This window comes from Salvia splendens, chromosome 6 (genome assembly GCF_004379255.2).
Source record: "Salvia splendens isolate huo1 chromosome 6, SspV2, whole genome shotgun sequence".
Lineage (NCBI taxonomy): Eukaryota > Viridiplantae > Streptophyta > Magnoliopsida > Lamiales > Lamiaceae > Salvia > Salvia splendens.
In genome coordinates, this window is record NC_056037.1 from 19,016,813 (window position 1) to 19,044,055 (window position 27,243).

The 27,243-nt window shown below is 45.2% G+C and overlaps 2 protein-coding genes across 2 annotated transcripts; both read left to right on the forward strand.

The window, feature by feature from the left end:
* The first annotated feature begins 382 nt into the window (after window positions 1-382).
* Window positions 383-1,168, forward strand: LOC121808927 (histone chaperone ASF1-like). The gene is made up of 2 exons (XM_042209483.1): window positions 383-636; window positions 991-1,168. The coding sequence occupies exons 1-2, from the start codon at window positions 383-385 to the stop codon at window positions 1,166-1,168; spliced, it is 432 nt and encodes a 143-aa protein (XP_042065417.1).
* A 20,593-nt stretch (window positions 1,169-21,761) lies between these two features.
* LOC121808929 lies at window positions 21,762-22,537 on the forward strand. The gene is made up of 3 exons (XM_042209484.1): window positions 21,762-21,913; window positions 21,968-22,091; window positions 22,175-22,537. Exons 1-3 carry the CDS (start codon window positions 21,762-21,764, stop codon window positions 22,535-22,537), a joined length of 639 nt encoding a protein of 212 aa, XP_042065418.1.
* Window positions 22,538-27,243: the final 4,706 nt, after the last annotated feature.

Below are 27,243 nucleotides of genomic sequence, written 5' to 3' on the forward strand. Positions count from 1 at the left end.
CACCTAGATAATTTACATTCGAGAGAAGGAATTCTAGAGTGAGGGCTTGAGCCTTTTATTTTAAGGAGTTAATTGTGAAGTATTAGAAGGAGACTTCAATATCAATGGTTAATCAACGGGTTGAGTGCACTCGACAAAGGGCTTAGCCTAGACTAACGGCTTTCCTAGTAATCCTAGAGACTTCAATTGGGTAATTGAAGTTGTTGAATTGTTCATATATTGTTCGTTGTAGTTGGATCCAAAGCTCTACCTCTTTCTCTTATTTGAAACCTATCCTTTGTTGCGTGCTTTTAACTGGTTTATGTTTAACTGTTTTTCTAAGAATCAAACCCAACCTTTGCTTTGTCTAGATAGTAGTTAACTTCGGCCCGTGCAGCCACAAATGGCCATGACTCCAGTCAAGGAGTTTTCTTCCTCACCAACACTCGCCGATCTTCCGGTGACAATATTACTCCCAGCTCCAGATTCGACACATGCTGACAAAGTAAATGTCCTCAAGGAGGATAGGGAAGAAAAGATCTACGATGAAGAGAACCCGGCTGTTGATGATGAACAAGACGAGGAAGGAGATGATTTTGCGGAGGATGAAGGTTTAGGGGACGACGACAAGGATCCTGAGACAACAGAAGAAGGCGAGTAGAATGAAGAAGCTTAGGGAAATTCGGAGGAGAGAGAAGAAGATGAAGGAGAAAGTGAAGGAAAGGTTGAGGAACCTGGGAATGAGTATATTCCGGAGGACGAAGGAGAAACACAGGAGGATGAACAAGTGGAGGCAATTAGCTTAGAGATTATTGTATGAGGTGCCGAGTTCGAGCCCTCTGGACATCAGTTGTAATTTCCTCCTTTCTATAGTATAGGAGTTTAAAAAAAACAAGTGGAGGAGGTAATAGCGGCCACGAGGCCAAGGGAATCAGAGTCTGATCATCCAGTGGATGAAACGGAGGTGAAAGATGGTGCAAATAATGACTATGAGATACGACGCACTTGCAGGGGGAAGCAACCAACGGTAACCACTGTCAAGAAACTTCCAGGCTCTGAGAAGAGGAGCGAGCCCACTACCGCACCAATTAAAAAGCCCTTCGCTCAAGATACCGAAGAGGATGCTGGAGAGGAGAACGAAGACTCCAGGGATGACAGCACCGAGAACCCCATTTATTTTCCGGAATAGGTGGTGGTCACGAAGAAGCTTCTAGGAGATATGGCCTATTTCAGTGATCCTAAGAAGGCTAGAACGTATGTTGAACGTGGAATGAATGGGAAGCAGGCTAAGTCAGGAAAAAGCTATCACCCCAAATCCCTTCAGGAAATTGAGTCAGAGGAAGAGTTCCTCTCTTATATTAGCACTATAGGGTTTGAATGGTTGTTGAGCCACAGCACTGCGGAGGTGCAAGTGGCACCCTTGCTAACGAGTTCTTCACATTGTTCAAGTTCATGTCTACCACAGACATAGAAACTGACTCGATTTCATTTCGTTTGTTCAATGTTGATACCAGGATGAGCATCAGAGAGTGGTCCTTAAGATTGGAACTGCTGACCATGGAGGAGGATATCAGAGGAGGATGGGACGACAGACAGATTGGTCCCCCTAGAAAAACCCCAGGATTTGACACACAACAGGCGTTAGAGCTCATCACGCACAAACGTGGGGGGCGTTTCAAGACCAGCATATCACGGGGAGTCCACATCACCAATCATCTCCTCCGTTTTGCTCAGATTTTTATTGGCTACAATCTGATGGGGCAGGTAAGCTCCACCCTAACAACATCTGAGCTTTACTTCGCCTGGTGTATGTTAAAAGGTGTGAAGGTCCACCTCGGCTACTGGTCGGCTCAAGCGTGCCATCTGATGATTACCCACACATCGGGTCATCTCTATATGTGCCATCTTTTCGGGGCATATCTGCAACGGAACATCAAGATAAAAATCGCAAAGTCAGTACCACCTCTAGAAATGTGTGACACCACGGAGCAGTTTAATGTGGATTTCTTCTTTAACAAAGGGTTGTTATACACGAAAGACGGCGAAGTCTATGAAAGCGTATGAAAGTAACAGAGAGGCTCTTTCGTACGTATGCACAGAAATTGATCAATGCAAGCGCTCGGTCAAGACACCATGCTTCTTAAGTCCACTGGAGCACAGGGTCCAGGAACTCAAGAGAACATACAGTGCTTCAGTCGTTGGGCACTCTCAACTCCCCTTTCAAAAAATAATATAAATCCCTCAACCCGAATACTATGAATTAGTATAGGGAAGTGGGGTCGATCCCACAGAGATGGACTCGCAAAGTAGTGCTCAGAGGCTTTGGACAAACAAATGGCTGCTGCCACGCAAAAGGGTTGAGAATTTTAAACTAACTCTAGACCTAGGCAGGAAATGTAAATGCTAGACCTAGGACATATTAAACTTGTAAATTCAGACTTCAACAGCAAGAAACATAACCACTTCCTAGACAGTGTAAACAACTACCTAATCTAGCTAAACAGAAGATAACTGAAAGTGGGGACCATAATTCCAAAAGTGGCAAGTACGGAAAAAAAACTGCAGATAACAAACTCTGACGCTAGCTCGTAGCGAAATGTATCCTCTCAACCGAATTAAACTTGCAGATGAACAAAACAGAGCACAAAGCGAGATTCGAACAGAATATAGAAATTTGGTCGTCGGAAACTTGCCACAAAACGGAAACACATCAGATCTGCGTACACTAGACGGAATGAAAGAAAAACTCGTAAACTAAGCATGAAAATCAGATCGAAACTACTCAGATTCACGTCAGAATACTTGATCCACTCCGGATCCAAGACATCCGAACCCAACAACCAACAAATCCAGCAAATCCAACCAAAGTTCTTCCACAATCCAACTCCAACTTCCCAGATCTGACCATTAACCTATAATAACTCAGAAAACAGCTGCGAAACGCATCCAACTCAGACAATTTAAAACACCTAAATCTCAATAAACGAAGCAATCAAACTAGAAATCAACACAATCACCATAACGGAAAATCAAACTTGCATTTAAACCAGAAACTATTTGGTGAAAACAGAGAACCGAGCTTCGAACAACGAAGCTCGGCAGAGTAAGTAAAATACGGAAAGTGGAAAATAAATTGTTTCTTCGCTCCTAACAAGAGCGGTGTTACACCATATCGGAAGCTAAGATGAAACCCGAACGTGTGAACTGAGATCTCCTCAAACTAGTATCAAGTGTGTGTGTGGGAAAGTGAACTAGGCAACAAGCTGTGGTGAGGTCTCCACCGAGAAGATCCCTCCAGCTTGCATGCTTCTGCCTTTTATAGATGCGGACATAGCCCTTGAGTCTTCGTAGAAATCCCTATTCTACCCTTCAACTCTAGAGCTTCCTCCGTCAAGCAATTCTCTTCATAATCGTTCACTAAATCGCCAGTTCCTCGACCTTGTGATTTTTTTGTCTTCTTTCTTGGACCTGGCGAATTCCTTTACACACCTGGCTTAAAACGTGCGTTAGCCCCAGTAAAATCACGAATTAAATCCCTAGACCCATGCATGAAATTAGCCTTATCAAACTGCTCACACTTAAACCATGCTTGTCCTCAAGTATAAAAGACAAGAAAAAGAAATAAGGCGAATTTCAATGCACGGTCCCCCCAAGTACTAGACAACTACAACACGAAACACATAAAAATCACAAAAGAAAAGAAAACACATAAGCGCATAAACTAGTATTTTCCTAGCAGCCATCCCCACAAGTTTAAGGTCAATCCAAGCGTTTACAGCCTCAGATTCCTCCCCCTCCCTTCTTCTGTCTAGTCAAGTTGTCAGTTCGTCAAGATAGCCTTTTGACTTCCCAATTGTTAGAATCACTCGATCACTCATTCCTCACCAGGGATGTTAGGATCGAATCGCTCTTAAGTTAAAGTTACACCACTGATGCGTCGGGTTATGAGAGTTTCTCCTTCCTACAATCCTCCTTGTACTTTTATTTCCTGGGTCAGGTTACTACTGCTTCCTGCCCCTTAAATTTTTTTTTTTTTTTTTTTTTTTTTCTCTGGACTTCGTCCAGCTTATACCTCCTTTTCCTGGACTTCGTCCAGCTTATACCTCCTTTTCCTGGACTTCGTCCAGCTTATACCTCCAGAACCCTATTCCCAATTTTTTCTCCTTCGGACTCTTCTCCCTAAACATCCAGTGGCGGCCCCCTTTTTATACATGTTAGCTCAAAGTGTTTTGGCTTATAACTCACTTTTATAGTAGGGCTGCACAACTAGGTTATCTAAGGCATCCTCTATCGTTCTTACTTCATCCAACTGACTTTGATTTATTAAGAGAAAATGATTCACAAATTAGCATGTATTTTCTCTTCAATTACTCTCCCTAAAGGGCTTTTGCTATTTATTATACCAGTTATGCAAACACAGAACCTAAAAAAAAACTGCAAACTCCTAGGCCTAACAGAATATGTACAAGACACTAACTACACTAACTGTTTCCCCCCCTCCCACTTCATCCATGCTTGACCCCAAGCAATCCCAATGAAGTGGAAAACAGGACAGTTAGTGGCGACATGAAACGAACACAACAAAACACAAACTTCTCACACTCAGACCAAGCATTGGGCTGAGTGGGAGAAGGGACAACATACAACACGAAACATGTTATGACATACAACCCCTTCTCACACTTAGACCAAAGATTGGGCTAAGTGTGGAAGGGTTCAACACGTATATACAGAACCTAGCATGCTGGCAGGTATAAACAGAAATAAAAACGAAAGCACTTTGAAAGAAAAGAAAAGAAAAAGTTACTTGGGTTTGAGGGGAAATTTAATTCGGTGTCTGGCCCCCGCGGGAGCCAAACTTTGGTGGCACCGTCGGCTGGGTCACCTTTGCTTTCTTACTGGCCGGCATCTCCGGCTTCTCTGGTATGTCATCAGTGGGTCGGGGTATGGCTGTTCTCAGGATCACGGGTCTAGCAGAAGAAGGGGTGGTGTGAGGCCTCGGGCCTTGCGATGGCTTCTGCGCGGATACACTTCTTGGACTCGGCGTTGTAATGTTGCTGCTAGACCCAGGAATAATTTCTGATGTATCCGGGAACTTTTTGTGCAGCCATTTCAGCATTGTCGTCATTAAAGCAACACCCTCCGCCATCTTGTTGGTTTGCTTAGTTGACGAAGCCACCCAATCGGTGATACGTCCCCTCAGGACTGCGGCCTCTTCCCTGCTTCTTCCGAATTCCCTTCGGATCTCGGTCATTTCCTTGCGTACCCCGTCGATTCCTTTCCTTACCTCCTCAACTTCTTTCTGCACTCCCTGAACCATTAGCCTGACTTCGTCCTCAGCGGCTTGATCCTTTACCTCCACACCATCGGGTTCCTGCTTAATTTGTGCCTCTGACTTACCGACCTCATAAAAACACACCTCCTTCCCTCGGGCGATCAGCAACCCCTTGTTGAAAAAGAAGTCGAAATTGAAGACTTCCGGAGCTGAGCACATTTTTACTTCACGGCAGGCCTTGCTGATTTTGATTACAACGTTGCGCTGCAAATAGGCCCCGAGAAGATGGCACGTGTACAGATGCCTGGACGGGTTGGAGGTGACTTGATGGCAGGCCTGGGCTAACCAATAACCCAGATGAACTCGTACTCCTGTAGCCATGCACCACGTAAAATATAGGTCGGCGGTCGTCAGGGCGTTGTTGGCAGTGCCCATCAAGTTGTAGTTGACAAAAGTTTGGGCGAATCGCAGGACCCGATTCTCTATATGGTGTGCCTTCGAAAAACTTGTTTTAAATTGACCCACTCTTGAGTGAGTCAAGAACTCCCACGCGCCTTGTGCCTGAAATCCTGGCGTCAACTTCGGCGGACCAACCATTCTGTCGTTCCACAGGCCCTCATCATCTTCTATTCTCGTTAGCAAGCCCATCCGCAAGGTCCACTCCCGGATACTCATCCTATGTTCTTCATTAAAAAGCCTGAAAGTTATGGATTCCGTATCCAAGTCGGCAGTGGATTTGAACCGGAATGTGGAGAAGAATTCACGGGCCGCGTCAACCGGAACTTCGAAAGTGCTGTGCTTTAGTAACCAATCAAAACCGATTGCATCTATAAACCCCCTGAACTCATCGTTAGAGCTAATATGTTTGAGCTCCGCCGGGTGGTACATCTTACCGGACTTCGCAACCTTTCCCTCAGCACTCTTTTCCTTGTATACGGCCACACGTTTTGGATCGTCAAATTTTCTCATATCGTCTAGCAGCTCCCTTGTAACCCAAATTTCCGTCGGCTCAAAGTTCAGAACATCTTCTTCTTGCTCCTCCTCTGAATCACTGGACCTGGCAGGACTCTCGGGCTCTGTGGCGTATGGTACCTTGGCGGGTGGAGGAAGTGGAGATTCAGTAGATTTCCCCCTCGCCTTCTTGGTCGAGGAGGAAGCAATTTGTTTCCCTTTCCTCTTCTTAGCCGTCGCGCGGCGCCCTTCCTCTTCACTCTCCCTACCACTCGGTCTGGGAGAGTCTTCCTGCTCAGACACGGCTGTCGCTAGGTCCAGCGTTTCCTTATCCTTTTGTTGTGCGGATTCGTCAATGTCATCAAGTATACTTCGACGTGTCCGTCTCCTTGTTCCCCTTAGATTTAGCTGCGAATCGGCCTCCTCAGGGACCTCAGTTAGATCCACTATCATGTTGAGTCCTGCATCAACAGTTTCTTGAGCATCCTCAGAATCGAGTGCTCCACCTTCCTCTGCTAATAATGGGGTTGCCCCCGCGATATAAACAGGGGTTTCCAACCCCTTAAGATTTCCTTCAGGTTGGGCATCAGTGCCCACATACTTGTCGGGAGTCCTTCCCGCAACAACATCTTCCTCAACAATTTGGGCTTCATCGCCCTCAACTACTTCTAGGGTTTCCCCTTCCACATCCTTCTCAGAAATTAGGGCGGCTTCGCCCACTTGAACATCATCACCATCAACAACGGCATCCTTCACGCCTCCAGAACAGGGGTTCCCCCCTCAACATCCTTACTAACAGTGATAGCGGTGTCCTCAACTACCGCCACAAGAACATTTACCCCCTCAACAACACTCTCCACTAAGCCCACAGCAGAAATATCATCACCTCCATCCTTTAAAACGGGGGTTTCCCTCTGAGAAGCAGAAACTAACCTGGGTTCACTTACGGCCAATAAATTCAGTCCCGCGGCCAGATCTGTCTCTACTTCGCGAATTTCCGCAATGGAAGGTTCTGGAACGGCGGGTACTGTAATGTCCTCCGGCCTGGTGGTGGTTTCTGGGACTGTGTCCTGTGCAGAGGTGGTTTCTTCTGGAATAATGGTAGCAGCCTCCGGTGCGGTTTCTTGTACAGCAGTGGGCGGTGTCTCGACAGCTTCCGGTTGTGTCACGGTGGTTGTTGGACCGGCTGGCATGGTTTGTCCCATTGCGAACATCGCGAACGCCTGCATCGCTTTATCGGCCCCTCCGAACTTCTGAAATAGTTCATTCATAAACTCCGCCGCACTCTTCTCGGCGGATCCAGAGGCGCTGCTAGCTTCTTGTTTGTTATCCATGGTATTCTGCAGAAATTTTTGAAAAGAAATTTGTGCGAAATTTGCAGATTAGGGTTAGAAAGAGAGAGAGCGAAATTTGGGGTTTTTTTATTTGAGAGAGAGAATATTTGGAGAGAGAATGAGTAAAGAGAAGATAAGAATGCCAAAACCGATTATAGTGTAGGCATGGGAGAGGACATCTTTCTTTTGCAGGCGGTGGCAGGTGGTGACGCTAGCGACCGTACGCCTCCCCATAAAGTGCCATGTGAAATCCGAACCGGTGCCAATTCCCTCCAAAACTCCTTTACCCCACCATTCCTTGCTCAAGTAAATCCCTACTGCCAAAACACACTAAAAGAAAACATCAAACTAAAAAGAATGAAACGCCATACTCCCCGGGCCTAGGATATGACATCATCAAAATCATTCCCGATGGGTCTGGTGTTTCGAAAATATTTTTGAAAAATTTTTATTATTATTTTTTTTTTTAAAAGAAAGCAATTAAATATTTACAAAATTTGTTTTTAAGTGTTCTCAAAATTTCCTGGATCAGGGTATGGTCAAACTTTTAAGTGCTAGACCCAGGAGATATTCTAAGAACACTTCCTTCCTAGACTGGTTAGGTGATATCAAAGAGTGCGCGTAGTGGCACTTCGTCCACTACACACAACTCCGAGCTATCCCTAAAGACCTTTATCCTATGTCCATTGACAAGAAAGGGTATGGAATTTGGTGCACTTCCCTGGATTTCAACTGCTCCGTTTGCTCGAAGTCCCACGATGATGTAAGGCCCAATCCATTTAGACTTTAACTTTCCAGGCATCAACTTGAGCCTGGATTGAAACAAAAGGACTTTCTGTCCTACCCTGAGTTCCTTGCCCCGGAGATTTTTATCATGCCAAAGCTTAGTTTTTTCCTTATACCACATGGCAGATTCATAAGACTCAAGCCGTAACTCTTCCAGTTCCTGGAGCTGCATCTTCCTCTCTTCTTCACAAGCCTGCGGGTTCATGTTGATCTCTTTGACCGCCCAGTATGCTCTGTGTTCGATTCCCACGGGCAAGTGGCACATTTTTCCGAATACCAACCTATATGGTGACATACCAATAGGTGTCTTATAAGCTGTCCTATAAGCCCATAATGCATCATCCAGTCTCTTACTCCAATCCTTCCTAGACGGGTTCACCGTTTTTTTCGAGAATGGCCTTTATCTCCCTATTTGATATTTCTGCCTGGCCGTTGGACTGAGGATGATAAGGTGTAGACAACCTATGGTGGACTCCGTATTTCTTCATGAGAGCCTCTATTGTACGGTTCTTAAAATGGGTTCCTTGGTCTGAGATGACAGCCCTAGGGATTCCGTACCTGTTGAAAATGTTAGATCGCAGAAATTTGGCTACTTCTACAGCTTCGCAGGAGGTCGTAGCTTTTGCCTCTATCCATTTCGAAACGTAGTCCACCGCCACAAGTATGTATGTATTCCCATATGAAGATGGAAATGGACCCATAAAGTCCATACCCCAAACATCGAAAATCTCACAAACAATCACCGGGACTTGTGGCATTTCGTCCCTTCTAGAAATTCCTCCGGTCTGCTGACACCTTTCGCAATTCTGGCAGAATTCGAATGCATCCTTGTGTAATGTCGGCCAGTAGAAACCACTGTCTAAAACCTTCCTTGCAGTCTTCCTAGGTCCAAAGTGACCCCCACAAGCTAGAGCATGGCAATGATTCAGCACATCCCTTTGCTCCCACTCCGGAATGCATCTCCTAATTACCTGGTCAGCTCCCATTTTCCACAAATACGGATCGTCCCAAAAGTAGTATTTGGCTTCACTTTTTAATTTCATCTTCTGGGCCCGGGAAATTTCATCGGAGCTGGGCACTTCTTTAGTGACCAAGTAATTTGCTAGGTCAGCGAACCATGGTTCTGCATTCGTCTGGCATTTCCCTTTTTCAGCACCTCCTGGACCTGTCGCTGCCATTACTTCTTCAAAATCGATAGGTCTAGGAGAATCGTTAAGATAATAAAGATGTTCTTCCGGGAACGCATCAGGTATTGCTTCATCCGTCTCACCTTGGTGAATGCGACTCAAGTGATCAGCCACCTTGTTCTCCGTTCCCTTCTTGTCTCTGACTTCCCAGTTAAACTCCTGTAACAGTAACACCCAACGGATCAACCTTGGCTTAGACTCCTTCTTTGCCAGTAAGTACATTATCGCAGCGTGATCTGTGAAGACTATCACCCTTGACCCGAGCAGATATGGTCGGAATTTTTCAAAAGAGTACACGACTGCCAACATTTCCTTCTCCGTGGTGTCGTAATTTTTCTGGGCTTGATTTAGCGTTTTTGACGCATAGAAAATCACGTAACTTTTTCCGTCAACTCTTTGACCTAGCACCGCCCCTACTGCATAGTCACTCGCATCGCACATGATTTCAAACGGCAAACCCCAATCAGGTGCTCTGATGATGGGGGCAGATACTAATCTGTCCTTCAGCAGCTGAAAAGCCTTAATGCACTCCTCATTAAAAACAAACTCAACATCGTTGTGCAACAGATGAGTGAGTGGCTGAGCAATTTTGGCAAAATCCTTTATGAATCTCCTGTAGAATCCTGCGTGACCTAGGAATCCCCTTACCTCCTTTTGATTTGTCGGGTGGGGCAGTTTTGATATCACGTCCACTTTTGCTTGGTCCACCTGTATGCCCTTTTCCGATACTACATGCCCTAGGACAATTCCTTCAGGGACCATGAAGTGGCATTTCTCGAAATTCAAGACCAAGTGCTTCTCTTGACATCTTTTCAGTACTACATCCAAGCTCGCCAGACATGAATCAAATGAATCCCCGTATACAGTGAAGTCATCCATAAAGATTTCAATGCAATCTTCCAGCAGGTCTGAGAAAATACTCATCATACACCGTTGAAAAGTGCCTGGTGCATTGCAAAGGCCAAACGGCATTCTCCGATATGCATACGTTCCGAACGGACACGTGAAAGTTGTCTTCTCCTGGTCCTCGGGGTCCACGTAAATTTGGAAATACCCACTGTATCCGTCCAAGAAACAGAAATATTGCTTGCCTGCTAATCTCTCCAGCATCTGGTCAATGAACGGAAGGGGAAAATGGTCTTTCTTGGTTGCCTCGTTCAATTTTCTGTAGTCAATGCACATCCTCCAACCGGTGACTAGCCTGGTCGGTACCAACTCATTCTTGTCGTTCCTAACAACCTGGATTCCCGACTTTTTGGGTACCATATGTACTGGGCTAACCCATTCACTGTCTGGTATGGAATAAATGATTCCTAGGGATAGCAGCTTCAATACTTCCTTCAATACCTCTTCCCTCATATTGGGATTCAATTTGCGTTGAGGGTCTCTGCAGGGTTTCGCTCCTTCATTTAGTCGAATGTGATGCATGCACAGATCAGGGCTAATCCCCACCAAGTCAGAAAGTGTCCAACCAATAGCGTTCTTGTTCCTTCAGATGACTTTCAGCAGCTCCTCTTCCTGTTCCTTGATCAAGTTGCTGTTGATAATCACCGGAAAAGTCTCATTCGCCTCAAGGTAAGCATACTTTAGGCCTGGCGGAAGTGTTTTCAACTCCTTCTTGGGAACATCTTTTTCCTGAGGCAAGGGGTTCTTTTCTGCTGCTCCAGTCGTCGTCCCCTTAGTCGATCCAGGAAGATCTTCCTTGCTTGCCCCATAAAGTGTCTCCCTCGATCTGGTTAGCTCGGGCTTGGTGCAAAACTCCAAAATTGCTTCTGCTAGCTCTTCATCCGACAACTTGCTCGTATTCATTGCTTGGCACCAACTGGCCACTTCCCTATCAACAGCATGACTCATCTCTGAGTTCTCAATCTGTCCCTGCGTTAATTCAGTCTCGAGGTATTCCTGGACCAAGGGGTTAATGACATCTACGGAATGCAAATTTTCAACATCAAGTGGCTTCTTCATTGCCTCATCTATGCTGAATGTATATTTATCCCCATTGTAATCGAGACATATAGTACCATCAAAGACATCAATGATAGTCTTAGCGGTTCGCAAGAAAGGTCTCCCCAATAATACTCCGCCAGACTCTTCAGACTCATTATCGCTCATCTTAATCACATGGAAGTCAGCCGGGTACAGGAAGTCGTGTACCTTGACTATTACGTTCTCGAGCACTCCTTCAGGGCAGATGCATGACCTGTCCGCCAATTGGATCACAACCTTCGTATCCACCATACCTACTCCCGCTAACCTCTTGTATATGGACAGGGGTAACACATTTATGGATGCTCCCAAGTCACACATAGCATGCTCAATTTTTACATCGCCGATAGAAATGGGCAAAGTGAACATACCCGGGTCATTGCATTTCGAGGGCATCCTCCGCTTCTGAATCACCGCGGACACATTCTCGCCTATCAAGATTTTTCCACTAGGTCGAGCCTTCCCAGCTATAAACTCCTTGATGAATTTGCTGAAAACTGGCATTTTCAAAGCCTGTAAGAAGGGTAGATTTATCTCCAGTTTCCCGAAAATATCCATAAGATCCACTGGCTCATCCCTCTTTTTCTTTGCCTCTCCTCGGTTCGGGAAAGGTTTTGGTCGTTTCCCGGTTCCGGAACATTCACCTGCTGAAGATTTATCAACTCCTCTGTTCTCTACCAATTCCGGCTCTGGATCTAGGAAAAAGGGTTCGATTGTCCTGGGCAACTGTTTCTCTAAATCTCCTGCCCGAAGTTCATCTCTAACCGCAGGGTTGCTCTCAACCGAGTCCCTTGATTCAGTGGTTGTATCCTCTATTCCCTTATCCTTAATGGGGGTCGTGACCTCTCTGTACCTCATGACCGGCCCTTCGTACTCCTTCCCAGATCTTAGTGTGATCTGGCTAATATTGGCTCTGTCAGGTGGTCTTACCGATGCAGGAATCTTGCCCTCGTTTCCCCGCATATCACTCAAGGAAGTAGCTATTTGAGACAACTGTTTGGCCAACATATCCATTGCTGCCTTCTGTTCTTGCTGCGCATCCTGAAGCTTGTGGACCACATCATTGTTCGACTGTAAATTGTTCTGAATGTGCTGCTGGGAACTGACGAGGTCGTGAACCATCTCATCAAGGTTCCTTGGTCTAGAGCTTGGCTGACTGGGATCTGGCCCTATATTCTGGATTGTTCCACTTCCTTGGCCTGGGCGAATGTGCCCTTGACCTCCTGGATTGTTGTTGAAATTACTTCCTTGACCTGGGTAAGGTGCTTTGGCATTCCTTTGATGTGGTGGTACATAAGAGTTCCCTTGATAATTCTGATTCTTGTCTCCCCAGGTCGAGTGATCTCCTTGGTTACGGTTATTCCAATTTCCTTGCCCCTCATGATTTCTCCAGTTACCCTGCCTCTCGGGCTGCGGTGCGGACTGTATACTCAATTGGGGTGCTGGCTGGCTTTGCTCATTTTCAGACCATCTAAAGTTCGGGTGATTTCTCCAGGGTGCATCTCTTTGTCTTCCTTGGTTCCAACTTCCATCAGGATTCCAACTTCCCATCGCGTTCGCCTGGGCCTGGTAACCACCTTCCTGAGGTCCGTAATATTGCTGGAGTTGATTATCTCCTGGACCTAACATCTTAGCCGTTTCCTTTAGTGCGGCTGTATTAGTCCTTTCGATAGCATTCAGCAAGGCTTTCTCCAGCCTATCAATCCTTGCTTCAACTTTGTCATCCTCCAGCTCCCTCAATGCATTCGCAGAGCCTCTTCTCACAGCATTCCTCGTGCTGTCATACGCCTTCTTGGCGTCGATTAATCTTCCCAAAATCTCTCTTGCCTCGCTTCCTCTCTTCCTTGTAAAATTCCCCCCGCTCGAGGAGTTCATCAAATCCTTAGACTCGGGAGTTGCCCCTTCATAAAACAGAGAGTATGTCTCCGCCTCTATCATCCGATGATTCGGGCACGCGTCCAGCAATCCCTTGAACCTTGACCAGTATTGGCTCAATGACTCATCGTAATCCTGCTTGCATTCCACTATCTCCTTCTTCAGAGCGTTCGTCTTGTTGGATGGAAAGAAGTAATCTAGGAATTCCAATTTAAAGTCCCTCCAGGTGCGGATAGAATCAGGGGGTAATCTCAACAACCATGTATTTGCCTCCCCCTTTAGAGTGAAAGGAATCGCGCGCAAGCGATAGTCCTCCTCTGTCGCATCATTAGTTCTCTTTTGAATGCCACACAACTTGCTAAACTCGTTCAAAAACTCGTACGGGCATTCACTCCTTCGCCCAGAAAATGTTGGCAAGACGCCTAACACATTCGTTTTGATCTCAATAGATTTCTGACGTGGGTTCATCACTATTGCATGCGCTGGCTCTCCATCGAGATGAGCCGTTAGTGACCCTATTTCTGGATCTGGGTCTGCTACGTGCGCCATCTCAACTTCCTCTTCCTCCCCTGTTTCCGACTTTGTTTCTGATTCTGGTGGGGACTCCGGATCCTTTCGTCCTGAAGATTCCCAGGATTCGTCACTCAAAAACTCAGTCGGGAACGGATCTCCCGTCGTGAACCCTGATCTGGTAGTTACGGTGGAGGCTGTATCCTTGATCTTCCAAACGGACTGACCGTGTTTCCAACCAGACGAGTTACTCCGGTAGAAGCTCCTGCTCATGCACTACAAAGAAAACGAAAAAAAAAAAAAAAAAACAGTAAATTAAAATTATTCGTACCAACTACTCTAAGCACTAACACAAAGTACGCCATCCATCCCCGGCAACGGCGCCATTTGAAAGCGTATGAAAGTAACAGAGAGGCTCTTTCGTACGTATGCACAGAAATTGATCAATGCAAGCGCTCGGTCAAGACACCATGCTTCTTAAGTCCACTGGAGCACAGGGTCCAGGAACTCAAGAGAACATACAGTGCTTCAGTCGTTGGGCACTCTCAACTCCCCTTTCAAAAAATAATATAAATCCCTCAACCCGAATACTATGAATTAGTATAGGGAAGTGGGGTCGATCCTACAGAGATGGACTCGCAAAGTAGTGCTCAGAGGCTTTGGACAAACAAATGGCTGCTGCCACGCAAAAGGGTTGAGAATTTTAAACTAACTCTAGACCTAGGCAGGAAATGTAAATGCTAGACCTAGGACATATTAAACTTGTAAATTCAGACTTCAACAGCAAGAAACATAACCACTTCCTAGACAGTGTAAACAACTACCTAATCTAGCTAAACAGAAGATAACTGAAAGTGGGGACCATAATTCCAAAAGTGGCAAGTACGGAAAAAAAACTGCAGATAACAAACTCTGACGCTAGCTCGCAGCGAAATGTATCCTCTCAACCGAATTAAACTTGCAGATGAACAAAACAGAGCATAAAGCGAGATTCGAACAGAATATAGAAATTTGGTCGTCGGAAACTTGCCACAAAACGGAAACACATCAGATCTGCGTACACTAGACGGAATGAAAGAAAAACTCGTAAACTAAGCATGAAAATCAGATCGAAACTACTCAGATTCACGTCAGAATACTTGATCCACTCCGGATCCAAGACATCCGAACCCAACAACCAACAAATCCAGCAAATCCAACCAAAGTTCTTCCACAATCCAACTCCAACTTCCCAGATCTGACCATTAACCTATAATAACTCAGAAAACAGCTGCGAAACGCATCCAACTCAGACAATTTAAAACACCTAAATCTCAATAAACGAAGCAATCAAACTAGAAATCAACACAATCACCATAACGGAAAATCAAACTTGCATTTAAACCAGAAACTATTTGGTGAAAACAGAGAACCGAGCTTCGAACAACGAAGCTCGGCAGAGTAAGTAAAATACGGAAAGCGGAAAATAAATTGTTTCTTCGCTCCTAACAAGAGCGGTGTTACACCATATCGGAAGCTAAGATGAAACCCGAACGTGTGAACTGAGATCTCCTCAAACTAGTATCAAGTGTGTGTGTGTGGGAAAGTGAACTAGGCAACAAGCTGTGGTGAGGTCTCCACCGAGAAGATCCCTCCAGCTTGCATGCTTCTGCCTTTTATAGATGCGGACATAGCCCTTGAGTCTTCGTAGAAATCCCTATTCTACCCTTCAACTCTAGAGCTTCCTCCGTCGAGCAATTCTCTTCATAATCGTTCACTAAATCGCCAGTTCCTCGACCTTGTGATTTTTTTGTCTTCTTTCTTGGACCTGGCGAATTCCTTTACACACCTGGCTTAAAACGTGCGTTAGCCCCAGTAAAATCACGAATTAAATCCCTAGACCCATGCATGAAATTAGCCTTATCAGTCTACTTCTATGAGGTGGGACAGACGGAAGCAGCCATGAGAGCAGAAGGGAGTTCGGTGACGGAGACGGCCACTTTGGATTGGAAAAAAGAAACTGGAAGGAGTGAGGGCCGACATACAGGATGTCAAAACTGAGTTATTCGCGTTGACCTTCACAGTTCTAGGGTTAAAGGAGCCACTAGGGGTGCATACCGATAAGATGACCGAAGCCCTGACCTTGATGATGAAGATGGTCAACTCCGTGGATCAGAGAACAGCTCGACCCCCACAAGGCCTTTCCCTAGGAGCTACTCCCCAGAAATCCACCCCGACTGCCCCAGTGACTATGCCAGTGAAGAAAAGGAAAGAGTCTGCCCCATCCACTACCAACGAATCGGCCGGCACATCAACCAAGCGTCATATGGAAGAAGTAAACACCACCACCACTGCTATTTCGAGAAAAGAGATCCCGAGGCCAAGTCAGCCCAAGGCCAGGAAGGATGCAGCAACACCAACACCACCCGGAGGAACACCCCAGAAGCCTGGTCCCTGCAGGGACCAGGGACAGAATTGAATCAACACCCCCCCCCGAGTAACCAACTAATTTTAATTTCTATTTTTAGCTTTTAGTTCTTTTTAGCATTAGTTTTTTTTTAGTATGCATGCTAGGATGTTCGTTTTTTTTATATATGTTTCCTTCCACTTAGGCCATGGCTTGGCCTAAGTGTGAGAAGTTTGTGTGTCTAGCATGTGTTGTTTTCTGTGTTTCTTGTGTTTCTGCTCACACTTAGCCCATGCCTTGGCCTAAGTGTGAGAAGTTTGTTTTGTACATGCTTTGTTGTGTTTTTGCCTTCTTACACTTAGCCCAATGCTTCGTCTAAGTGTGAGAAGTTTGTGCTTTGTGTTTTTTTTTGTGTCTTTTCTGTTTATGTCGCCACTAACCGCCCTGCTTTTTACTTCATGAGGATTGCTTGGGGACAAGCATAAATGAAGTGGGAGGGGGAAGCAGTTAGTGCAGTTAGTGTCTTAGTGTCTTGTACATATTCTGTTAGGTCTAAGAGTTAGTAGATTAGGTTCTGTGTTTGCATAACTGGTATAATAAATAGCAAAAGCCCCTTAGGGAGAGTAATTGAAGACAGAATACATGCTAATTTGTTAATCCCGTTTTCCTTAATAAATCTAAGTCAGTTGGAAGAAGTAAGAACGATAGAAAATGCCTGAATTTAAGCTTACTATGAAGCCATCTTAAAGGTGAGTTATAAGCCTAGAGTAGAACACTTTCTACTAAACACTTAAGAAAAGATAAGAGAGTGGCTGCCATTGATGCTAAAGGAAAAATGACACAGATAGTACGGATTAAAGGAAATAGGGATAACCATTTTGAGCTTAATTCTTTCGAATCTGATGCACCTGCCTCATTGGAAAGGCACCCCCTAGTGAACTCTTTGGGCCTGTACTAAACTAAATCCATTTGTTGGAACCTTTAGCCTTCATGCCATGTGAACAGAGGGGCAGGGATGGAGTAGGTCGATGATAGGGGTATAAGAGAGATTGAGAAACAAAGGAAAAATGAGAAAAAGTTAGAAATAATAAACGGGCGAGAAAAGTTGTAACTTGACCCGAGAAAAATGGTTAGAATATGGGTAGATAAAAATATTTACATGTTATCAGGCCCAGGGAAAAAAAATTAGAAATGCAAAAAAATGGGCAGGAATAGTTGTTACCTGACCCAAGAAAAAAATACAGATAAAAAAAAAGAAGGGCAGAAAAATTATATGGCCCAGAGAAAATAAAGTAGGGAAAATAAGGCCAATTAGCCAGGGAACATCTCCAAAATGTTGGGGAAGATGAAATCATACACGGGGAGGTTGTTACCAAGTTTTGTCCCTAAGTTCACATGTCCGCATCACGTTTTTACTAAACTTTTCGAACTTAGGCCCCTTATGATTCTCACCAATATACACTGTAATCCCCTAGCCCCAGTACAACCCAATGAAAGACATTAAAGAACTATTCTGTGACATCGATCTTAAGGCATCAATGGTATGGCGGATTAAAGAGCGAATGATCCTTACGTCCCTGTTGAGGAATGAGTGATTGTGTGAATCTAACAGATGCAGAATTTTAGGCTATCTTGACGAACTGACAGCTTGACTGGATAGAAAAAGGGAAGGGGAAGAATCTAAGGCTGTAAATGCTTGGATTGACCTTAAACTTGTGGGGATGGCTGCTAAAAAAATACCAGTTTATGCGCTTATGTGTTTTCTTTTCTTTGTTTTGTGACTTCTGTGTGTTTGTGTCTAGGTCTAGGAGTTTTCGTTTTTTAGGATGGTTCAAAGGGGAGGATGCATTGAAACTTGCCTTTTTTTCTTTTTTTCTTATCTTTCATACTTGAGGGCAAGTAGGTTTAAGTGTGAGCAGTTTGATAAGGCTCGTTTCATGCATCTATTTTATATATATATTCTGTTTTCTACGGTGCTAACATGCATTTATAAGTTCAGGTGCGTGAAATATCTGCCAGACCCAAGAACGAAGAACAGTTACCAGGGTAGAGGAATAGAAGAGAAAAAAGTGAAGAAAAATGAGCGAAATCCTCGAGGGCACAATCGTCAAATCAAGAAGACCGTCGCCCTAGGGATCTAAGCCAGGCCTATAAATACCAGGAAGATTGCCCAAATGAGGAGGCACTTAGTTAGAAATTTTCCTTGGTTATTTCGGCTCGCTCTCGAAATTCACTCACTTAACTCACTCACTTGGTTCAATGGGAGATCTGGGGTAGTTAGTTGGTGTTTTGTTTTGATCATTTGGAAGGTGTAATACCAGTCCAAGAAGGAGTGAAGAAACAATTTATTTTCTGCAGTACTCTTATCTCGCCGATTTCCTTGCCGTAAATTTGGCGATTGTTTGTGACTCGTTTACAGTTTATGGTTAATCCAGTTCCGTTTTCAGTTCTCGTTTGATTCTGATGTTTACTGCTCTGATTTAATATGTTGGATGCTTTTTGCAATTGGTTTGTTGATCGGAGTTGAGATCGGTGTTGATCGGAGTTGATCTATTGAATTGAGATTGAGGCGGAGTTGGAATGATGTTGAAAGTTGTGGATCTGGTAGATCTAGCTTAGATTTCTGTTAATTGTTCGAATATGATGTACGTGTGTTTGGATCTGCATGGAAAACTCTGTTACGGCTTATTAGTTAGTCTAGTGGATTAGATGTGATAGCTGGTAGTTTAATTGAAGTGTTTATCGTTCAATCTGAAGTATGCTTTATTTTCATGTTTTGTTCTGTTTATTTTCGTGCTTGTTTGTTGGAGAAGATGAAGTCGATCGGTAGTTACAGTCGAGACGCTTTAGTTTGTTAAATGCAGCTTTCTATCAGTAGCCAAATAGAGAAATCTGATCTTGTCGTTTACTTTGCGTGCTGTGTGTCTAACTGTTTAAGGAAACTCTTTTACTTGACCCAGGAATTTGGTGAATACTCTCGAGTTGCTTTTGGATATGAATCATGCATGCAGATATGTTTTACGTACTTTCAGTTCTCCAGATCTGGTAGTTAGAATAGACTAGATTTCAATTCCCATGCCTAGTAGTTAAAACTCAATCCTCGTGTTGCGTAACAGCATCCAACCATCCAAAAGTTCTCTCAATGCATTCTAACGCTTCCATCCTCGTGGATTCGATCTCGACTTACCTATACTAGCCAATAGTGTAGAGGGTTGAGGTTTTGAAGCGGGATTTGCTGTGACAACGACTGCATTCTGAAAGTTCATGATCTCCTAGACCTTGTGCTCTAGGGAATCCTCTGGACCTTAGAATTTGCATTAAAGGAAGAACTCTTAAAACACACATCCGATCATCAAATCCCTCATCTTCAAAAATCCACTGCCTACTGAAGTACCGAAACCCGTGAAGGAGTTAAAGCCCCTTCCAGCACATTTAAAGTATGCCTATCTGGGGGAAGACGAAACAATGTCAGTCGTCATCAACAGTCAGTTGACCCAGGGGCAGAAAGACAGATTGCTGGAAGTACTAAAGCGCAACCAGAAAGCCATATGATGGAAGCTGACAGATCTGGTGGGCATCAGCCCAGACTTGTGCATGCACCACATCAGATTGGAGGGAGGAGCTAAACCGCATTGTGACCAGCAACGCAAACTCAACCCCAACATGAGGGAAGAAGTGCTCAAGGAGATAGTCAAGCTGGTCTCCATAGGAATCATATACTCCATCCCTGATAGTAACTGGGTCAGCCTAGTACATATGGTGTCGAAGAAAGGCCGAATACAGGTCGTGATAAATGAGAAGAATGGGCTGATTCCAACACAGCCAGTCACTGGGTGGAGAATGTGCATCGACTACAGGAAGCTGAACGCGACCACAAAAAAGGATCACTTCCCTATGCCATGCATTGACCAGCTGCTTGAGAAATTGGTGGGGAAGCAATATTTCAGTTTCCTTAATGGGTATGGTGGCTATTTTCAGATCGCGGTGAACCCAGAGGACCAAGAGAAGACCACTTTCACCTGTCCTTTCGGCACCTACGCTTACAGAAGGATGTCGTTTGGCCTCTGCAATGCCCCGGGCACTTTCCAAAGATGCATGATGAGCATCTTCTCTGATTTGTTGGAAGACTGCATAGAGATCTTCATGGACGATTTCACCGTCTATGGGGACACATTTGATCAGCGGCTACATAGCCTGAACAGAGTACTGGAAAGGTGCCGGCAGAAGGACTTGGTTCTAAATTTTGAGAAATGCCATTTCATGGTTACCGAAGGAATAGTCCTAGGCCACGTGGTGTCAAGCAGAGGGATAGAGGTGGATCAAGCCAAGGTGGCAGTCATAGCAAAACTCCCATACCCAACGAATCAGAAGGAGATCAGAGCCTTCTTGGGTCATGCGGGCTTTTATAGAAGATTTATCAAAGATTTTGCGAAGATAGCCCAACCCTTGACAAGGCTGCTCCAGAGTGATGTGGAGTTCGAATTTTCTGATGCTTGCAAAACCGCTTTTCAGCTATTGAATGACAGACTGATAAGCTCTCCGATTATCCGTGCCCCTGACTGGAATCCCCCCTTCGTGGTGATGTGCGATGCGAGCGACTATGCAGTGGGGCGGTCTTGGGTCAGAAGATCGATGGGAAGAGTTATGTTATCTTCTATGAGTCAAAAACTCTGAATCAAGCGTAGAAGAATTATGATACCACCGAGAAGGAGATACTATCAGTGGTCTACGCCTTCGAGAAGTTCAGGCCCTACATGCTGGGGGCAAAGGTGATAGTCTATACCGACCATGCGGCCATCAAGTACTTACTGGCAAAGAAAGAGTCAAAGCCGCGTCTGATCAGATGGGTCCTCCTATTACAAGAGTTCGACTGGGAGGCGGCTGACAAGAAGAGAAGCGAGAATAGAGTGGCGGATCATTTAAACCGAATTATGCAATAAGATAATGGGGAAGCTATTTCTGACGCTTTCCTTGAGGAGCATTTATATCTGATCAAGGCAACATCCGAACTTTCGTGGATCAACTGAGCTGAAGGGATTGATCAAGCTGACCGAGGAAGAGAGATCCAACACAGGCAACAGGAGCCATGGTTTGCGGACATAGCCAACTATTTGGTGACGGGCGAGCTGCCCAAAAATGATGAAGTTACAAGGGCACAGAAGCAGAAGCTCAAGAGCGACTCCCGATACTTCTACTGGGATGATCCGTACTTGTGGAGGATGGGGGCAAATCAAGTCATCCGACGCTGTATACCAGATTGGGAACAAAAGGACATATTGGTCCACTGCCACACACTAGCTTGTGGTGGTCACTTCGGGCCAAAGAAGACAACGATTAAAGTACTTGATAGCGGATTTTACTAGCCCTTCATCCATAAAGACGCCTACGAATTCTGCAAGAGATGCCCAAGGTGCCAGCTGACTAGAGGAATTTCTACAAGAGATGAGATGCCACAGATCCCTATAATAGTATGCGAGATATTTGTATGGGGAATGGATTTCATGGGACCCTTCCCATCTTCTGAAGGCAATCTCTACATTCTGGTGGCAGTGGACTATGTGTCCAAATGGATAGAGGCGAAGGCAACGAGGACGTGTGAGTCTAGGAAGGTGGCCAAGTTCTTAGAATCAAACATCTTTACCCTGTAAGGGGTACCGCGAGCCATCATCTCTGATCAAGGGACTCATTTCGTCAACAGAACCATCGATGCCTTGATGAGTAAGTATGACGTCCACCACCGCCTGTCCACACCTTACCACCAACAGTCAAATGGCCAGGCTGAAGTGTCGAGCAGAGAGATCAAGGAGATCTTAGAAAAGATGGTCAACCCCACGAGGAAAGATTGGAGACGTCGTCTGGAGGACGCGCTTTGGGCTTACAGGACCACTTTCAAAATACCGATCAGAATGTCCCCTACGGGCTGGTATTTGGGAAGATGTGCCATCTGCCTATGGGAGTCGAGCATCTAGCTTTCTGGGTGATCAAAGAAATGAACCTGAATGTCGAGTTTGGTGCTGAAGAGAGGAGATTGCAGCTGCAAGAGCTCGAGGAGCTCCGCCTTGATGCCTACGATTCTTCCATGTGGTATAAGGAAAAGATAAAGATGTGGCACGACAAGAACCTTCGCAAGAAGGAGCTCAAGGTGGGCCAGAAAATGCTACTCTTCCAGTCAAGACTCAAGCTGATGCCTGGGAAGTTGCGGTCAAGGTGGATCGGCCCCTATACCATCATCGCCATCAGAGTAAATGGAGCAATCGAACTCAAATGAAGCGATCCTGATTCGCTGATAAGTCGTATTCTAGGCCTAGGTTACGGGTCAGTATGATGTGCATAATTGAATTATATCTGCAAAACTAGTTGCTTAAGCGTGCAGGGTAAGCGTTCTAGCCTGTAGGTAGAGATTCAGACACTTCAAGTGAAAAGGGCGTCAGGACGATTACGTACTGACCAGTATACATGCAAAAATGGCTCGAGATGGAGAAGGAGGATAGCTGGGACTGCTCAATCACAATTAAGGGCAAATAAGTCATTTCACCGCAAGGTCTTACCCTAAAAATCAAGGGTAAGCCTCCCTATAAAAGGAAGCCACTTGGAGAGAAGAGAAAGGAAGAGTCGTTCATCATCATCACTTTTAGGAGAGTTCTCTCGGAGTTTAGTCTTTCAGCCCAGTCCAGAATCTCGTTCCTCGCCACTGCCATGGTCACTTGAAGATCCAGATGTTCCCGGAGTTCCACATCGTCCGTTCCAGCCAGCAAGACCGTAGCTTAGAGATTTCATCGCCCGGAGTGGCAAAACACTTTTATTCGCTTTCGTAGTTTAATTTACTTGCTTTCCTTACGTTGGATCTTTGCTTGCTTTTGGATATTTTCTACTTTTGAAGAACTTGTTGAAGATCCGAACGTGTTAATGCTAAAAAGTTGATTTCCGTTCAGTTATGGTGTTGATTTCTTTTCCTTCATATTCCGCCTAGTTAGCTTAGATCTAAGGTTCCTTGGTGTTTTAAGTGCTAAATCTTTTCTTTCCTTGTTTCCGTTGCAATTTCCTTAGTTAAACGTGGAACTGTTCGATCGTGAGTGAATCGTTGCATGTGAAGTTTAGTTTGAGTGCGTTTCGTTTCCTGTTGACCAGTACGCGGAGTTGCAGTTTCTGTGTTTTGATTTCAGATTTGGTGTTCTTATTTGTGGATCTGTGTTCGCGAATTGATAAACTGTGTTTCTGTGTTGAATCTGGATTTATTTTCTGATTTTAGTTTGTGTTGTTGAAGAAGATGATGTCCAAGTCTAATGTTGGGGACCACTTTGGTTTTTAGATGCTTTTTGCTTTTTGTCCTTTACTTTTAGTTATAACCTGCAGATCTGTCGGCCTAGTCACCATGACTACCACTACCCTCTGAATATTCTGTCTAGCCCAAAATAGAATTCTGTACCTTCCAAATATTTTCTATTACAAAAATGTCTCCCCATTTCCACGTACACAGCTGCACCTCTACACTACTTTCCCCATTCTAGTCAGTAGGAAATTACCTTTAAGTTCTTGCCTAGGTAGAGACTCAACCCGAGCGTGGTAGCTAACCAAACCATCCAGAATATCACCACAATAGTTTTAACGCACCATCTCTGTGGGATTCGACCCTTACCACCACTATACTGATCAGTAGGAGTGGGTTGAGGAATTTTTGAAACCAGGGCCTAGGTTTAATTAGGGTCTCTATCCTGACCAGTAGGATGTATCCTTACTTGAACGACACCTAAGCGCCCTGAGCCACCTAACCGTTTCAAATGGCGCCGTTGCCGGGGATGGATGGCGTTACTAGTTACTTTTGTGTGTGATACTTTGGCGTATATATTGTGCATAATCTTCTTTTTCTTTTCTTTTCATTTCAGTTTATGAGAAGCAGTTCGGCTCCTGACCAGGGGAGACCGAAGATACTTCAGCGAGGATCTATACTCGTAACCACTCGTTCTGGCCTGTCGACCACCTTGTCTGACCTAGGCACGAGTAGTGACGAAGAGAAGGGCACCATAGAGGGACCAATACCAGAAGAGATACCACGGTTGGAAGGCAACCCAAGGGAAATGGCCAACCAGGGAGATGAGGACCAGGAGATCGGGACGCTGAACGCGCATACTGAAGGAGAACCCCCGCAAGCCATAGTCGTTACTCCAGGGCAAACCGCCTGTGATGTGAAGCCTCATGTGATCGCGATCCTGCCTACGTACTGCGGGAAGAGCTACGAAGGGCCGTATGAGTTTCTTCATGAGTTTTGCAAAATTTGTAGGGCGCAGAGGAGACCAGCAGGAGCAACTGAGGATGATTATAGGCTGAAGGCTTTGCCATTTGTGCTCAAGGGGGAAGCTAACACCTGGTTCATGCGCCTGCCCCCCAACTCTATTGAGACTTGGGCCGATTTCAAGTCAGCATTTCTGGGCGAGTTTTTTCCGTCATCCAAGACAAGCATGCTGAAGAGGGAAATAAATAATGTGAAGCAAGGGTATGATGAGCCCTTGAGTGATTATTGGGCAAGATACATGGGTCTTTTGGAATCATGTCCCAACCATCGCATGGCGGACATTGAAGTACATCATACTTTCTACGAAGGCATGAACGCGGTAACCAAGGACCTGGCAAATTCATCGTCAGGAGGAAGCTTCACGCAATTACGGGTTAGTGAAGCAAAGAGAGTCCTAAGGAAGCTATTGAATGCAAAGAAAGAGTATGACCATTCGAGGGAAGGATACAACCGAGAGCGGGCTGCCGTTGCCTCGGTTACTGATCAGGAAAATACACTGTAGCAGAAAATGGATTTGAAAATGGATGAGCTGAAGAAGTCACTTCTGAGTGCGATCGAGAAGAGCACTCCACCCCCAACTGGGAATTACAAGGGTGCAGAGCAGGGAAATCAAGGACCAAACTATGATCAGCCTACTGACTTCGGGAATATGGAGCAAGTTAATGCTGCGGGGTACTTCAATTCTAGTGGGCATTGGATTCAAGGTAGGCAACCGGATGCACCATGGAGGGATCATCCAAACTTCCGATGGGGTGACGGGAGCCAAAATCAGAACCAAGGTCAGAACCAGTATAACCCTCATCCGAACCAAAACCCTAACCGTGGACCAGCAAACCCAGACTACCAGCCCAACTGGTTAGGAAGAAACCAACATTCCCAAAACCAAAACCCACAAAACCAGAACCCGAACCCTGTCTATGTGCCACCCCACCAGAGAAACTTCCAAAACTTCCAAAATCAGCCAAACCCAGGACCCAAAACCATCAGAACCAAAATCAATTCCAAGGCCAGCACCAGAATCAATATCCTCAAGATCAGTACACCCCTCCTGCCCAGTATAACCAATACCCGCCTAATCAAGGCCAGCAAAACTCCCAGAACTATCAACACCAAGGGCCAAGTCATTTCCAAAACTCGAACAGGTCAAGGAGATCCGTTGAGGACATGATGGGTGAAATGCTAGCGTCACAACAGAGCATCAAAGGAGAATTGCAATCCCATAATGAGGTCGTGCAGGGGATGCAAAACGCCCAGAAGGAACATAAGGCGAACATGGATATGATGAATAGGCAATTAGCTCAACTGGCCAGTTCGGTGGGTGATTTGAAGGGAAATGCAGGGAAACTCCCATCTACAGTCCAAATGCCCGAAAAGGCAAATGTGAGTAAGGTTACGTTGAGGTCAGGAACCACTTATGACGCGCCTCAACCGAAACAACCTGGTGGAGGATCCAATGGAACGAAGATAGGAGGTGATATCATTTCAGCGGAAGAATTAGGGAGAACTATGTCTCGGATGAAAGATCCATTCTTCTTAGATGATACACCAAGTGTACGAGGTGAACCCGACACCCTACTAACCAGGAAGGAACCTCCTCAAGAGGTAGAGCCCAGAATGGAGGCTCAGACCCAGGAACTACCCAAGAAAAACTCCAAGAAGGTTGTTGGGGAACCAGTAGAGGAGAAAAAAGGGGAGAAATCATTCCCATTCCGATTTGTTACAAAGAGGAAGAAAGAGAACCCGGTTGACTACTTGTCGATTGTTGGGAAGTTGGATGTCACCATACCATTCCTCCAAGCCGTGAAGCTACCCCCTCTTGGGAAATTCATAAAGGACTTCATAGCCGGGAGAGCCCAGAAGGATGGCAAGATTATGGTAGAAGGGATAGCGTCAGCAATAGTACAAGAGAAGTTGCCACCCAAGAGAGCCGGTCCAGGTATGTTCACTCTGCCTATAGCTATAGGAGATGTGAAGGTCAAACATGCAATGTGTGATTTGGGGGCCCATAAATGTCATGCCATTGTCTATCTATAACCGATTGAAGGGAGTTAGATTGTCGAATACTAGGGTGTTGATCCAACTGGCTGATAGGTCGTGCATAAGTCCTGAGGGAGTTTTAGAAAACGTGTTAGTAAGAGTGCATGATTTTACCTATCCTGCTGATTTTTATGTGATCAAAATGAGTGAGCATGAAGCTAGGGAATCTAGTGGAGTGTTGTTAGGAAGGCCATTTTTTAGAACGGCTAAGACAATAGTGGACATGGCCGAGGGGACAATTTGCATTGATTTTCATGGAGAGAAATTCACTTTTGATATCAATGAAGCCATGAAGAAACCGATTGATTCTGAAAATTTGTGTTATGTTGATGTGATTGACCCCCTTGTCCAAGATTTTCTTGAGACCGAACTATTGCAGGAGAAACTCCAAGCGTTAGATGTTTATGAGCAGGCTGACGTCGAAGCTGTTGCATGGTGTGATCTGATCAGTAGCCAAGGGTTAACTGATGAGGAAATAGAAGCAGCAATCAAGGAATTCTGTCGGAAATCGGAGTTCATTGGAGCCGCAGGGGTTCAGCTACCAGCCAGTATAGAAGAACCATCGGAGGGAGATTTAGAAAAAGAAGGAGAGATTGAGAAAAACCCTCTACCCGAAGACACACTTTCACCTCAAGTTGAGCTGAAGA